The sequence below is a fragment of the Lissotriton helveticus genome, chromosome 8 (assembly GCF_964261635.1).
Source record: "Lissotriton helveticus chromosome 8, aLisHel1.1, whole genome shotgun sequence".
NCBI classification, from domain to species: Eukaryota; Metazoa; Chordata; class Amphibia; order Caudata; family Salamandridae; genus Lissotriton; species Lissotriton helveticus.
This window is the reverse complement of record NC_136069.1, coordinates 1,190,709,454-1,190,725,650: the sequence shown is the minus strand read 5'-3', so window position 1 is coordinate 1,190,725,650 and position 16,197 is coordinate 1,190,709,454. Positions and strand designations below refer to the sequence as shown.

General features: G+C 43.7%; 1 protein-coding gene across 9 annotated transcripts in view; it reads left to right on the top strand.

Annotated features, from left to right (window-relative positions):
• The window catches only part of LIMS1 (LIM zinc finger domain containing 1), a 367,628-nt gene that overhangs the window by 315,371 nt on the left and 36,060 nt on the right, over nucleotides 1–16,197 (top strand). For all 9 annotated transcript variants that reach the window (XM_078658137.1, XM_078658139.1, XM_078658138.1 and 6 more), the window contains exons 3-4: nucleotides 13,054–13,120; nucleotides 13,722–13,842. In XM_078658137.1, the coding sequence (XP_078514263.1) occupies nucleotides 13,054–13,120; nucleotides 13,722–13,842 (188 nt within the window). The remainder of the gene's footprint in view (nucleotides 1–13,053; nucleotides 13,121–13,721; nucleotides 13,843–16,197) is intronic.

The window sequence follows — 16,197 nt, the reverse complement described above, 5'->3', positions numbered from 1 at the left end:
AACATGAATATATACACATTATACACAATTTCAATAAGCCCAAAGGGGAGAGGGGAAAGTGCAGGGGAGAGAAATATGCATTTCTTGATAGTTCAACATCACAATTCAAAAATTTCAATTGCGTATGACCATATTTTAGAATCACAAGAAAAAATTACACAGATCCCCGGGCGTGGGGTCAACAACAGCGTGTGAACATCACCATCATATTTTTGTACAGAATCTCCTATTTAGCTATATACATTAAACTGTTCTGTAGGAGTTCAGGTTAGTAGAGAAAGTCTACGTTTCGACCCATAGAATGTAGGACAGTATATCCTTACTACGCGGGTCTTCGTCAGGACGTGAGGGAAGGGAGGGAGGGGCTGTTCCTAAAAGTAAGACAATAAGAAAAGACTTTAAAAAGGTCTCCAAACGGAGTCCCTAAAAGATAAGTCAAAACAGAAAAATTATAATAAATAAATACAGAAATTTCAAAAACATAGTGACTGACAAGGAGGTATGTAAACCATGTTACCTGCTCAGGAGTCAGATAATGGCCTGGTAACAAATAGTTCTGGCCGTAGCCGAGCGGAATAGTAGAATTAGCTGTACCTAAGGGCCAATTAGTAAAAGGGCCAATCAATAAATGTGTTCGCCAAACACGTTTGTATTATAAGTATGGAAAACACTTAGCCAATAATCCTACCTCTACAGTGGTGCTGTGTAGGATCATGGAATGGGTGTCATTGTAGCAGTTTGTAAATTAGGTCCATACAGCGTCAAAGTTCATCAATGAATCTGTGGGTTTATAGGGAGCCGGGTTAGTATTAGCGTCATAGCAGGTCAGGAAAAACGGGTTCTTTTTATTATTCTATTTCCTTTACCACAGGCGTCCAAACAAAGGTGCCACCTAATTTCAACTCACCCGGGATGAAATTGTATGAAGGAACAAGCGAGCCGGCGTCTGTCACGGTCAAAGCACAGTCACAAAGTGCTGATAAAACGTGTAGAGATGCAGTATCTAAGGGCCAAATAGTGGAAGCGCCAATCAGTGGATATGAGCGCCAGACATACCGTTTGTACATTAAAAAAGACATTTAGCCCGATATCATACCTCTGTTTTAGTATGGAATCCTTCAATGCGCCGTCATTGTGGTCGGAGGTTTTTTTTTAAAACGTTAAATAGGTCCAAGCTCCAACACTTAATCTGTAGATTGATATAGACCAGATTTAGTGAAAGCGTTAAACTAACGACTAAGCCACAAGAGAGAAAACAGTCAAAAAGCGCTGCTCGATTTAAAACAGACGCCGCGCAATTCTAAACTCACCCGAAGTAATTTCATGTAGGCGCGCGTGCGAGGCAGCGTCTAGCCCAAGCCCGGAAACATCAGGAAGTGCTGCCTTGGAAACAGAGGCCAATTTGTAACCTCGCACGAAGCGAGACTGGTGTTACCAGGGTAACACAGGACGCCAGCAAGCGTCAGGACGAGTGTCCATTAAATTAGAAGGAGCGTATCCGAGGAACACGAAAGTTAAAAGAAGGCTAATGTTAATGATATTGCTGATGGGGCGGTTAGCTATTACGGTGGCAACATTTCTTTCTTTATGACGACTTGTCTACAACAAAGTGGTTTACATAGATAATGCGCGGACCTGCCGTTAACATGGTAGTCAAGGCGCATATCTGAAGCACTGAAACAGTAGTGATCACAATATTCGCACAGATCATAAAATTGGTAAACACATCTCAAAACAGGGGACTAAACCCGGTTCCTGTATTGGGGCAGTTCACTATACATTCATCAAAGCAGTTTTTACCAAACCATGCTTTTACCCACGTAATACACGGGCACAAGCGTACATAGTGGTTCAAGACATTTTTTGTGACATTTTTTGTGCGGACCTACCGTGCAAGGTGGTCAAGGGCACAGTTTCTTAACACATTGATATGTCCAATAGGGCACAGTTTCTTAACACATTGATCAATAGAGATTGACCAAATGGGATATAATTCTCAGTACTGGGCGTGAACCTACCTCATGGTGGTTAAGACGCACAATTGATTTATAGAGTGGCCATCTGAGAAAAACTGCTTTCTGATTCATTCAGACCCATGCGTACTGAATCAAAAAACCTGATCCATTTTATCTCTCTAATGTTGAGAATTGACTCTAGACTACCACCCCTGGGGCCCAGTCTCACTTGTTCCAGGATGGTCCACTTAAGACTTTCCGGGGGGTGAGCAAGGTTTTTGCAATGGTCTACCAAAGGGGCTCCCTCAACCTTACACCTTACACGGCTGCAGTGTTGCAAGAAACGCACTTTTGCTCGTTGCTGAGTCTGGCCAATGTATATTAAATTACAGGGGCACACTATGCAATAAACTACATTGGATGAGTTACAATTGGTATGTGACTTTAATGTCACTTGATGTTGTCCATGGGCAAAGACTTTGGTCTGGATTGTGGCTGGGCAGGCTTTACAAGAGCCACAGCGGTAGTGACCCACGATGGGAGGTAAACTCCACATCGATGTTAGGGATTGTTCCTTAGCGGTATTCAAAAAAGAGGACACCACGTGGTCTCGAATATTCTTCGCTTTTTTGAAAGCGTGAAGTGGTGGGTGGCTACAGTTGAGGTCCTCAGTGATCAAATGCCAGTACTTATTTATAGTTTTCTTTATCGCATTACTTTTTGTGGAGAAAGTGGTCACACAAATAATGCGTTGGTCATCGTTGTTCCGTTGGGGTCCCGGCTGCAGTAGAATTTCCCTTGGGTTATGCCATGCTCTCTTTTTGGCTTTTCTGACCAAACGCCTCGGGTACCCGCGTTCAAGTAGCCGTTCCATCAGGATGGTTGCTTGCTCATTATAGTCGTCTTTTTTGCTGCAATTACGGCGAATCCGTAAAAATTGCCCGAAGGGCAAATTGTCACGGAGTCCCCGTGGGTGATGGCTCGAGTACAGAAGCAGGGAGTTCCTCTCCGCAGGTTTCCTGAAAAGGGTAGTTTGCAGGATCTCATTCTCCACAAAGATAGTTAAATCCAGGAAGTCTATAGATTTCTTATCATATTGAATAGTGAACTGTATGTCAGAAGTACGTCCATTTAGCCAAATGAAAAAAGTTTCGATATCCTGTTCATTCCCAGTCCAGATACAGATGATATCATCTATGTATCTCATCCACATGTTTATTTTAGGTCTGAAGGGATTGGCATCATTGAGTATGAACACATCTTCATACATGGACATGAAGATAATGGCCAGATCAGGAGCAAATGCCGCCCCCATCGCCACGCCCTTGGTCTGAAGGTAAAAAGAATTGCGAAAGATGAAGAAATTCCTCATCATTGCAATTTTTAGTAGCAAGATGATAAAGGATGTAGGCACTCGGGTTGGTGCCTCCCGTTTGTCAAGTGCAATAGTCATAGCTTGCATGGCCTCATCCTGGGGTATGCTAGTATACAGTGACACGATGTCACAGGTTACCAAAAGTTCTTCATATGAGTTATATGGACGTCCGTCAATCAGATTAATGACCTGTGTGGTATCTCGCAGGTAAGTTGTAGTTGCTTCTGCTAGGGGCTTCAGAAAGAAATCAATGTACCTACACAGTGGTTCCAAAAGAGAGCCGCAACCAGATACTATTGGTCGGCCAGGAGGTTGGTGTAGATCCTTGTGTACCTTCGGTAGTGTGTAGATGGTAGGAAGGCGTGGGTTCTTTTGATTTAGGTACTGAAATTCATGGTCGGACAAGAAACCTTGTTGCAGGCCGTCCTGGGTCACTCTCAGGATTTCCGCTTTTAGTTCTCTAGATGGATCCCCATCCAGTCGTTTGTAACTCACCCCATCATTCAATTGTCTCATTATCTCACTGGTGTAGTTGTCCAGGTCCTGTACAACAATTGCACCACCCTTATCGGCAGGTTTCACTACCACCTCAATGTTGTCCTTTATAGATTTGAGCGCCAGTTTCTCTGCTTTGCTAGTATTGAACTTAACGAATTGTTGTTCTCCCAAAATTTTGTTCACATCCCGTAGGACGAGGCTCTCATAGGCCAGGATACGTTGGGTCATGGCGTGAGTGGAAGGTACGAAAGTGGATGGTGGCCTGAAATTGGTCGCAGATAGGGGCTGCACAAAAGGTTTATCCTTGAAGAAGTATCTTAGTCGTATTTTACGAAAAAACTTGTGGAGTTCTACTATGGTGTTGAAGGTATCAGGTTTTGCGGTTGGAACAAAAGATAAACCTCGACTGAGTACCTTGATTTCGTCATCAAGTAAAGTGTATTTGGAGATGTTAATCACAGGGGAAGTCCTTTTTACCACCTGTAGTTATTCCTGCGGGTAGACCGTTCCCCGTGCTCCTCCTGGGGGAAGCTCACTTGTTTCGTGCCTCTCCCTCTCCCGGAGTCCCACTCTTGACCAGCATTGGATTGCCCCCTGCTGTTGCCTCTGTTCCAGTTGTTCGATCTGCCACGTGGAGGTCTCCATCCGCCCTGGCCTAAAAAAGGAGTAGGTTGGTATGCAGGTCCGTAGGAGTCTTGATAACCATATGTACCGCTTGGACCGGCTCGTTCAGAGTCCTCTCCCGAGCTGTACGACGAATCAGAGAAGGTGGTATAGTTTCGTCTACCTCTGAAGGAACCGCGGCCGCGGTTAGTGAATCTTCCCAGGCTATCTTGCCTGTAATATTCGTCCTGAAGGTAAGGATATGTTCTTTTTTTGTCATACAATTTCACATCACGCGCCAGCTTCTCAAGTTTCCTTTTTATCGTATTGGTTTCAAAGTCTTGTAGAGTTGCCACAAGTTTAGTCAAGGCTTCTTTTGAATTTGTGAGCGTAGCGTCCCCAGTTATTTCGGCCTTCAGGTCCGCTATCTGCTTGGTTAAGATGGCAATTTGCTCATTGGCAGTTTCAATTCCTAAGACCATCCAATGTCGCGAACAATTGTTCGCGACAAAGCTGAAGCCTTCACGGAATTTCGGCACGTCTATAAAGATTGCGGGTTCAACCTTAACCTGTAAGCCCACAGAGATAATGTTCGATTGCAAACACTGTGCCAGAAAATGACCATGGAGTTTGGTTCTAACCAACTTCTTTTCCAGACGTTCCAGACTGTTTACTTTATCATTAAGAGAGAAATCAATGACAGGTGTAGTCGGTGACAGAAAATTATTGGCAGGATCTAGAAGGAGTTGCTTAATGTAGTCATCGGTATAGGAAAGGACCTCCTTGTCAACCATAATGGTTGGGTAAACTAACAAAATTACAAAAAGTATAAAAAAGAATTCAAGTGAATACAAGGGAGAAAACCTCGCAGACCAGCGTCTGCACAAAGTATATTGTAAATTTTGGGGTTGAACCCATATAGTCAGTGGGACCTGGGTAATTGCTCGGTATAGAAAGAAAGGGTCCCAGACAGTACACAACAATTTACTAAATTCAAAGTTTGATGCGTTGAATTATTTCAAAAAAGATCGAATCAAGGTGCAAAGTGTTTTAATTTTCACCACACCTGTCCTAAACATTCATTAGCTCATTACTCAAAACATGAATATATACACATTATACACAATTTCAATAAGCCCAAAGGGGAGAGGGGAAAGTGCAGGGGAGAGAAATATGCCTTTCTTGATAGTTCAACATCACTATTCAAAAATTTCAATTGCGTATGACCATATTTTAGAATCACAAGAAAAAATTACACAGATCCCCGGGCGTGGGGTCAACAACAGCGTGTGAACATCACCATCATATTTTTGTACAGAATCTCCTATTTAGCTATATACATTAAACTGTTCTGTAGGAGTTCAGGTTAGTAGAGAAAGTCTACGTTTCGACCCATAGAATGTAGGACAGTATATCCTTACTACGCGGGTCTTCGTCAGGACGTGAGGGAAGGGAGGGAGGGGCTGTTCCTAAAAGTAAGACAATAAGAAAAGACTTTAAAAAGGTCTCCAAACGGAGTCCCTAAAAGATAAGTCAAAACAGAAAAATTATAATAAATAAATACAGAAATTTCAAAAACATAGTGACTGACAAGGAGGTATGTAAACCATGTTACCTGCTCAGGAGTCAGATAATGGCCTGGTAACAAATAGTTCTGGCCGTAGACCTTTTTAAAGTCTTTTCTTATTGTCTTACTTTTAGGAACAGCCCCTCCCTCCCTTCCCTCACGTCCTGATGAAGACCCGCGTAGTAAGGATATACTGTCCTACATTCTATGGGTCGAAACGTAGACTTTCTCTACTAACCTGAACTCCTACAGAACAGTTTAATGTATATAGCTAAATAGGAGATTCTGTACAAAAATATGATGGTGATGTTCACACGCTGTTGTTGACCCCACGCCCGGGGATCTGTGTAATTTTTTCTTGTGATTCTAAAATATGGTCATACGCAATTGAAATTTTTGAATAGTGATGTTGAACTATCAAGAAATGCATATTTCTCTCCCCTGCACTTTCCCCTCTCCCCTTTGGGCTTATTGAAATTGTGTATAATGTGTATATATTCATGTTTTGAGTAATGAGCTAATGAATGTTTAGGACAGGTGTGGTGAAAATTAAAACACTTTGCACCTTGATTCGATCTTTTTTGAAATAATTCAACGCATCAAACTTTGAATTTAGTAAATTGTTGTGTACTGTCTGGGACCCTTTCTTTCTATACCGAGCAATTACCCAGGTCCCACTGACTATATGGGTTCAACCCCAAAATTTACAATATACTTCGTGCAGACGCTGGTCTGCGAGGTTTTCTCCCTTGTATTCACTTGAATTCTCTTTTTATACTTTTTGTAATTTTGTTAGTTTACCCAACCATTATGGTTGACAAGGAGGTCCTTTCCTATACCGATGACTACATTAAGCAACTCCTTCTAGATCCTGCCAATAATTTTCTGTCACCGACTACACCTGTCATTGATTTCTCTCTTAATGATAAAGTAAACAGTCTGGAACGTCTGGAAAAGAAGTTGGTTAGAACCAAACTCCATGGTCATTTTCTGGCACAGTGTTTGCAATCGAACATTATCCCTGTGGGCTTACAGGTTAAGGTTGAACCCGCAATCTTTATAGACGTGCCGAAATTCCGTGAAGGCTTCAGCTTTGTCGCGAACAATTGTTCGCGACATTGGATGGTCTTAGGAATTGAAACTGCCAATGAGCAAATTGCCATCTTAACCAAGCAGATAGCGGACCTGAAGGCCGAAATAACTGGGGACGCTACGCTCACAAATTCAAAAGAAGCCTTGACTAAACTTGTGGCAACTCTACAAGACTTTGAAACCAATACGATAAAAAGGAAACTTGAGAAGCTGGCGCGTGATGTGAAATTGTATGACAAAAAAAGAACATATCCTTACCTTCAGGACGAATATTACAGGCAAGATAGCCTGGGAAGATTCACTAACCGCGGCCGCGGTTCCTTCAGAGGTAGACGAAACTATACCACCTTCTCTGATTCGTCGTACAGCTCGGGAGAGGACTCTGAACGAGCCGGTCCAAGCGGTACATATGGTTATCAAGACTCCTACGGACCTGCATACCAACCTACTCCTTTTTTAGGCCAGGGCGGATGGAGACCTCCACGTGGCAGATCGAACAACTGGAACAGAGGCAACAGCAGGGGGCAATCCAATGCTGGTCAAGAGTGGGACTCCGGGAGAGGGAGAGGCACGAAACAAGTGAGCTTCCCCCAGGAGGAGCACGGGGAACGGTCTACCCGCAGGAAGAACTACAGGTGGTAAAAAGGACTTCCCCTGTGATTAACATCTCCAAATACACTTTACTTGATGACGAAATCAAGGTACTCAGTCGAGGTTTATCTTTTGTTCCAACCGCAAAACCTGATACCTTCAACACCATAGTAGAACTCCACAAGTTTTTTCGTAAAATACGACTAAGATACTTCTTCAAGGATAAACCTTTTGTGCAGCCCCTATCTGCGACCAATTTCAGGCCACCATCCACTTTCGTACCTTCCACTCACGCCATGACCCAACGTATCCTGGCCTATGAGAGCCTCGTCCTACGGGATGTGAACAAAATTTTGGGAGAACAACAATTCGTTAAGTTCAATACTAGCAAAGCAGAGAAACTGGCGCTCAAATCTATAAAGGACAACATTGAGGTGGTAGTGAAACCTGCCGATAAGGGTGGTGCAATTGTTGTACAGGACCTGGACAACTACACCAGTGAGATAATGAGACAATTGAATGATGGGGTGAGTTACAAACGACTGGATGGGGATCCATCTAGAGAACTAAAAGCGGAAATCCTGAGAGTGACCCAGGACGGCCTGCAACAAGGTTTCTTGTCCGACCATGAATTTCAGTACCTAAATCAAAAGAACCCACGCCTTCCTACCATCTACACACTACCGAAGGTACACAAGGATCTACACCAACCTCCTGGCCGACCAATAGTATCTGGTTGCGGCTCTCTTTTGGAACCACTGTGTAGGTACATTGATTTCTTTCTGAAGCCCCTAGCAGAAGCAACTACAACTTACCTGCGAGATACCACACAGGTCATTAATCTGATTGACGGACGTCCATATAACTCATATGAAGAACTTTTGGTAACCTGTGACATCGTGTCACTGTATACTAGCATACCCCAGGATGAGGCCCTGCAAGCTATGACTATTGCACTTGACAAACGGGAGGCACCAACCCGAGTGCCTACATCCTTTATCATCTTGCTACTAAAAATTGCAATGATGAGGAATTTCTTCATCTTTCGCAATTCTTTTTACCTTCAGACCAAGGGCGTGGCGATGGGGGCGGCATTTGCTCCTGATCTGGCCATTATCTTCATGTCCATGTATGAAGATGTGTTCATACTCAATGATGCCAATCCCTTCAGACCTAAAATAAACATGTGGATGAGATACATAGATGATATCATCTGTATCTGGACTGGGAATGAACAGGATATCGAAACTTTTTTCATTTGGCTAAATGGACGTACTTCTGACATACAGTTCACTATTCAATATGATAAGAAATCTATAGACTTCCTGGATTTAACTATCTTTGTGGAGAATGAGATCCTGCAAACTACCCTTTTCAGGAAACCTGCGGAGAGGAACTCCCTGCTTCTGTACTCGAGCCATCACCCACGGGGACTCCGTGACAATTTGCCCTTCGGGCAATTTTTACGGATTCGCCGTAATTGCAGCAAAAAAGACGACTATAATGAGCAAGCAACCATCCTGATGGAACGGCTACTTGAACGCGGGTACCCGAGGCGTTTGGTCAGAAAAGCCAAAAAGAGAGCATGGCATAACCCAAGGGAAATTCTACTGCAGCCGGGACCCCAACGGAACAACGATGACCAACGCATTATTTGTGTGACCACTTTCTCCACAAAAAGTAATGCGATAAAGAAAACTATAAATAAGTACTGGCATTTGATCACTGAGGACCTCAACTGTAGCCACCCACCACTTCACGCTTTCAAAAAAGCGAAGAATATTCGAGACCACGTGGTGTCCTCTTTTTTGAATACCGCTAAGGAACAATCCCTAACATCGATGTGGAGTTTACCTCCCATCGTGGGTCACTACCGCTGTGGCTCTTGTAAAGCCTGCCCAGCCACAATCCAGACCAAAGTCTTTGCCCATGGACAACATCAAGTGACATTAAAGTCACATACCAATTGTAACTCATCCAATGTAGTTTATTGCATAGTGTGCCCCTGTAATTTAATATACATTGGCCAGACTCAGCAACGAGCAAAAGTGCGTTTCTTGCAACACTGCAGCCGTGTAAGGTGTAAGGTTGAGGGAGCCCCTTTGGTAGACCATTGCAAAAACCTTGCTCACCCCCCGGAAAGTCTTAAGTGGACCATCCTGGAACAAGTGAGACTGGGCCCCAGGGGTGGTAGTCTAGAGTCAATTCTCAACATTAGAGAGATAAAATGGATCAGGTTTTTTGATTCAGTACGCATGGGTCTGAATGAATCAGAAAGCAGTTTTTCTCAGATGGCCACTCTATAAATCAATTGTGCGTCTTAACCACCATGAGGTAGGTTCACGCCCAGTACTGAGAATTATATCCCATTTGGTCAATCTCTATTGATCAATGTGTTAAGAAACTGTGCCCTATTGGACATATCAATGTGTTAAGAAACTGTGCCCTTGACCACCTTGCACGGTAGGTCCGCACAAAAAATGTCACAAAAAATGTCTTGAACCACTATGTACGCTTGTGCCCGTGTATTACGTGGGTAAAAGCATGGTTTGGTAAAAACTGCTTTGATGAATGTATAGTGAACTGCCCCAATACAGGAACCGGGTTTAGTCCCCTGTTTTGAGATGTGTTTACCAATTTTATGATCTGTGCGAATATTGTGATCACTACTGTTTCAGTGCTTCAGATATGCGCCTTGACTACCATGTTAACGGCAGGTCCGCGCATTATCTATGTAAACCACTTTGTTGTAGACAAGTCGTCATAAAGAAAGAAATGTTGCCACCGTAATAGCTAACCGCCCCATCAGCAATATCATTAACATTAGCCTTCTTTTAACTTTCGTGTTCCTCGGATACGCTCCTTCTAATTTAATGGACACTCGTCCTGACGCTTGCTGGCGTCCTGTGTTACCCTGGTAACACCAGTCTCGCTTCGTGCGAGGTTACAAATGGGCCTCTGTTTCCAAGGCAGCACTTCCTGATGTTTCCGGGCTTGGGCTAGACGCTGCCTCGCACGCGCGCCTACATGAAATTACTTCGGGTGAGTTTAGAATTGCGCGGCGTCTGTTTTAAATCGAGCAGCGCTTTTTGACTGTTTTCTCTCTTGTGGCTTAGTCGTTAGTTTAACGCTTTCACTAAATCTGGTCTATATCAATCTACAGATTAAGTGTTGGAGCTTGGACCTATTTAACGTTTTAAAAAAAACCCTCCGACCACAATGACGGCGCATTGAAGGATTCCATACTAAAACAGAGGTATGATATCGGGCTAAATGTCTTTTTTAATGTACAAACGGTATGTCTGGCGCTCATATCCACTGATTGGCGCTTCCACTATTTGGCCCTTAGATACTGCATCTCTACACGTTTTATCAGCACTTTGTGACTGTGCTTTGACCGTGACAGACGCCGGCTCGCTTGTTCCTTCATACAATTTCATCCCGGGTGAGTTGAAATTAGGTGGCACCTTTGTTTGGACGCCTGTGGTAAAGGAAATAGAATAATAAAAAGAACCTGTTTTTCCTGACCTGCTATGACGCTAATACTAACCCGGCTCCCTATAAACCCACAGATTCATTGATGAACTTTGACGCTGTATGGACCTAATTTACAAACTGCTACAATGACACCCATTCCATGATCCTACACAGCACCACTGTAGAGGTAGGATTATTGGCTAAGTGTTTTCCATACTTATAATACAAACGTGTTTGGCGAACACATTTATTGATTGGCCCTTTTACTAATTGGCCCTTAGGTACAGCTAATTCTACTATTCCGCTCGGCTACGGCCAGAACTATTTGTTACCAGGCCATTATCTGACTCCTGAGCAGGTAACATGGTTTACATACCTCCTTGTCAGTCACTATGTTTTTGAAATTTCTGTATTTATTTATTATAATTTTTCTGTTTTGACTTATCTTTTAGGGACTCCGTTTGGAGACCTTTTTAAAGTCTTTTCTTATTGTCTTACTTTTAGGAACAGCCCCTCCCTCCCTTCCCTCACGTCCTGACGAAGACCCGCGTAGTAAGGATATACTGTCCTACATTCTATGGGTCGAAACGTAGACTTTCTCTACTAACCTGAACTCCTACAGAACAGTTTAATGTATATAGCTAAATAGGAGATTCTGTACAAAAATATGATGGTGATGTTCACACGCTGTTGTTGACCCCACGCCCGGGGATCTGTGTAATTTTTTCTTGTGATTCTAAAATATGGTCATACGCAATTGAAATTTTTGAATAGTGATGTTGAACTATCAAGAAATGCATATTTCTCTCCCCTGCACTTTCCCCTCTCCCCTTTGGGCTTATTGAAATTGTGTATAATGTGTATATATTCATGTTTTGAGTAATGAGCTAATGAATGTTTAGGACAGGTGTGGTGAAAATTAAAACACTTTGCACCTTGATTCGATCTTTTTTTAAATAATTCAACGCATCAAACTTTGAATTTAGTAAATTGTTGTGTACTGTCTGGGACCCTTTCTTTCTATACCGAGCAATTACCCAGGTCCCACTGACTATATGGGTTCAACCCCAAAATTTACAATAGGGCAGCCATTGTGGCAGGTGCATCTCGTTTATCCCCCAGTCATAGCCAGGGCCATTGGAATTATGCAGCAGGGAATGGCCAAATAATGCAGCAGAGTTGAGTAAATTATGCAGCAAGAAAAGTATTTTATGCTGCGTGATAGTATTACTTCATAATTTTGTCATTTTGACACTTGCTAACACTGTCTAGGTATTGGCTGCATATCATTAGTACCAGTTTGACACCCAAGTAAAGAAGTAAGCAACAGAAAAGAAGCATTTTAGTAACTTTAGAACCGTTTGAGTTAGATACATTTTTTGTTGTTAAAAATATACAGATTATGCATCTGATGATGGATTATGTGGCAAAGGTGGCAAATATATAATTATACGAAAAACGCTGCCACCGCACTATCGCATAATACCATTGACCCTTCTCATACCTTTCAAACAGCAGCTAAGATGAAGCTAGGGAGTGCGAAGAGAAAATGTGACCGGGATAACCCAGTCCCACTGGCTGCTGCTGAGACATTGCACTGAAAGGGAGCAGGCACTGCAGGGCTTCTCTTAATAAGGAAATGCCCAATAAATCACCTAAAGGGCCGCATACCCCTTACAGATATATGGATGAGGAGACCCCCCTACCAATTATAGGTGTGCTAGTCCTGCTTCCTAATAGTTTGGTCAACCAGTTATTTTAACTGTTTACTACACGTTTGTGTCAGTGTCACATCTGTGATGTAGCTAATTTTTCTGCAAACTCAAGTGCCATTAATATCTAATGTGGGGAATTAACATATCTTTAGAGTCTGATTGGATTATCCTTTATTTCAGTTTGAGGGCAGGAAGTACTGCGAACATGATTTCCAGATGCTGTTTGCGCCGTGTTGCCATCAATGTGGTAAGTTCAACACTCCCATAATGCTGCAAGGCATGTTTCTTCACATTGCTGACAGTGGCCACCAAACATGGTTGATGATTAGTGAGGCCGATTACCGAAACATAAGGCTATAATGGTCAAGTGACAATCATTAGGCCCAGAATAATGGACATAGTATAAGTAAATGATTTTGACGCTGTAAGTTAGCATCCTACCTGCGAAAAACAATCAGCAATGTGCTGTCCCACTTAGCCTGAACAGACCGGCTTGCGTATCCTTTGTGCAACTCCAACATTTAAATCTTTAGAATTTAACAGACTACTGCTCATAGATTGTGGATATGATCTAGGGATTCATGTTTTATGGTGAGGACATAAGTTTTAGCATTTTGAGGCCAACAGACAATCTATGACAGGAAAAGGTGATCGAACTGGTGAACATTGTGACTAGAGCCGAGATCCACAATTGCCTTCAGATCCAAGGGTATTGTATCGCTTACACAGGGAGATGATTAAGTCGTTGTGTCTATGGGGCAAAAATATTTGAACCTTTGTTCACTGGACATGCTGTTTTGGAACGCATAGTGGCTGTTTTGCATTGATCATGACTCTTATTCTTACAGGAGAATTTATCATTGGCCGTGTCATTAAGGCAATGAACAATAGCTGGCATCCAGAGTGTTTCCGCTGCGATCTGTGCAATCAGGTGCTGGCCGATATAGGATTTGTGAAAAATGCTGGCAGGTGAGGCCATTTGCTTTATGTGCTATTTGTAAGTGAATGCCAATTGTAGAGTATCGCTGTGAGTAAGCCTTTTGAAATTCTGTCTAAAGGCCCACTCAGTTCCAGAGTGATGGTCCTTGCTAGATCATCTAGCCATGATCATGCAAGCTGAGGCTTTACGGATATAGAAATTCTCTGGTAATCTTACAATCCTGAAAATGCCTTGAGTGAGCACGCGACAAAAGTTTAAAAAAACAAAAAAGATGTTTAATGGGCCTTATCCTTTTCAGTGAGAAACAAATAGTGTCTAAGACCAGAAACAGTTTATAAACAGCAAAAAGGTAAACAAGCATTGGTAATAGCAGTAGGTCTAGCTTTTAAGGAGTGTTGTATGGTAATGTGAAGTATTACAGTTAAATAGCTTGAGAATAGATATATATTTATGTGGAAGTTAGGAACTGTAGAATAATATTGGTCTAGGTTAAAAGATCCGGTGACAGTTGCACTGTCAAGCCAGACCTAAAAATCCATGTAGGTTAATGACTGCCATCCTCCCATCTGTACCTTTTCGTGGAAGAACACCGCTTCTGCCCAATCAAATCATGTACTCCTGGCTCCCAACATGTGGACAGAGCCAATACCAGTCTCTGCTGATGCTCACATAATTGTCTGCTACAACTGTGCTGTCAAGCAAAACTATGAAAGGGAGACCCTAATGTTATACGGGTTGATGAACAGTGTTGAAGTTGAAGAGAACAGGAATCCCAAAAAAGGTAATCCGAGCCAAACTAAAATAGCCAGACGAAGTAGACAATGACTGGATGGAAACTGATGAAAAGAGAAGGAGAGACAATAATGGGGCAGACACTTGCTTCCAGCTATAAATAAGTGAAATAACAAGAAACGTAAGTAGGGGGAGGAGCTACGCTACGAATCAAGATGGCCGCATAAGCTCCCGGCTCCGTCGACCTCCGCCAACAGCTCGATTATCCTGTCTTTCATCCTGTCTGCACACCTGATTTTCTTGTCTATGAAGGTCTACTGCTTCCAGAGGTGCAATCCCGAGATTTCTACCTTATCGGCTGACGAAGATACGCCGCGTTTCTATTCTCGGCCTAACATCGTGTTGAAGCCGGGGCCTCGATTTCTAGACTACCCGAGTCGGAGTTGAACAACATCAGCCGTGAGACCCGGACTGAGCCCGGTCTCCCGAAGAGTGCCTGAATTGTTGATTTTTCTGACGATCCTTTGAACGATCCACACCCGGGACACGCCAGCGTGCCACGCCGGCTGCTGTGGTGGAGGCCCGGTGCCCGGAGCCCTTTCTGCCCCGTGGGGGTCGACGGGCTGAGTCCTCCCTGACGGCGAAGGTGTGTTCTATAAGACGAGGAGCGCCCATTATTTTTGATCAGATTTACGTGGCCTGTGACTCCGGAGCAGCCGGCCTCCGGGGTCCGAACCCGGCTCTGTCACCTACCGAGAGGAGATGGAGAGGACGGAGGGCACGCCATCACTACGGGCCGTTGTGGCCGCCATTGGGGCGCTCCGTTCGCACACAGTCGCTGTGTTCCGGACACTGATGGTGAAAGTGGACGGTATCCTGGCACCTGAGGACGACACCTCGTTTGGTCTCAAGCTGGAGATGGTACCAGCGATGCATGGCATCTCAGAGGTCGGGGTCCCTGTGCATCGCCCGGACTTTATGATTCTCGACGGTCCCCTATTGCCGGCTAGCCAGCCCGTGCTTCTCACTAGTGTCTTTTGCCTGACCCTGCTGCCACCCATCGCTTCTATGGACAAACTTCCATGTGGCCACGAGGTACTTGCTGATGGTTTCGGATGCTCGCTGTTCTTGGACATCTTTCCTAGTTCGAGCCATGTACTTTTATCCTGTTTTCGATCCTCTTATGCTGCAAAGAACTTTTATGGACGCTCTGCCTTTTCCATCAAAATGGCGGCTCGAGTGGCAAGGACTCTTGGGACGGACCGTACTGGCCAGGGCTGAACTTTATCGCTGGGTTCCGATATAATAGCTTTTCTTAATGCCGGGGTTGTGCCTATATTGTGATGGGAATTGGGTGGCTGTTATTTATCCTACCGTGACTGGTTTGTATAATTGCTGAATATTGGTTTTATTGTGTCTCCGGGTGGTTGCTGTTGGCGGTGGGCATGGGAGTCCGGGAGTGTGTCTGCTTTCTCCTCCTCCGCTTTCTCTTTTCTTTCCCTCTCCTTTGGGGCAGTTCCTGGGCGACAGGCACGCTGTTAGTGGGGTAGGCCGTAGCCATTACAGTGGTGTAGGGTGGCGGGTGTGGGGGGGTTTGTTATTTTAGTTTGTTTTGTTCTATGGTCCCTTTCTTCTTTTTCCGTCTGTCTCTG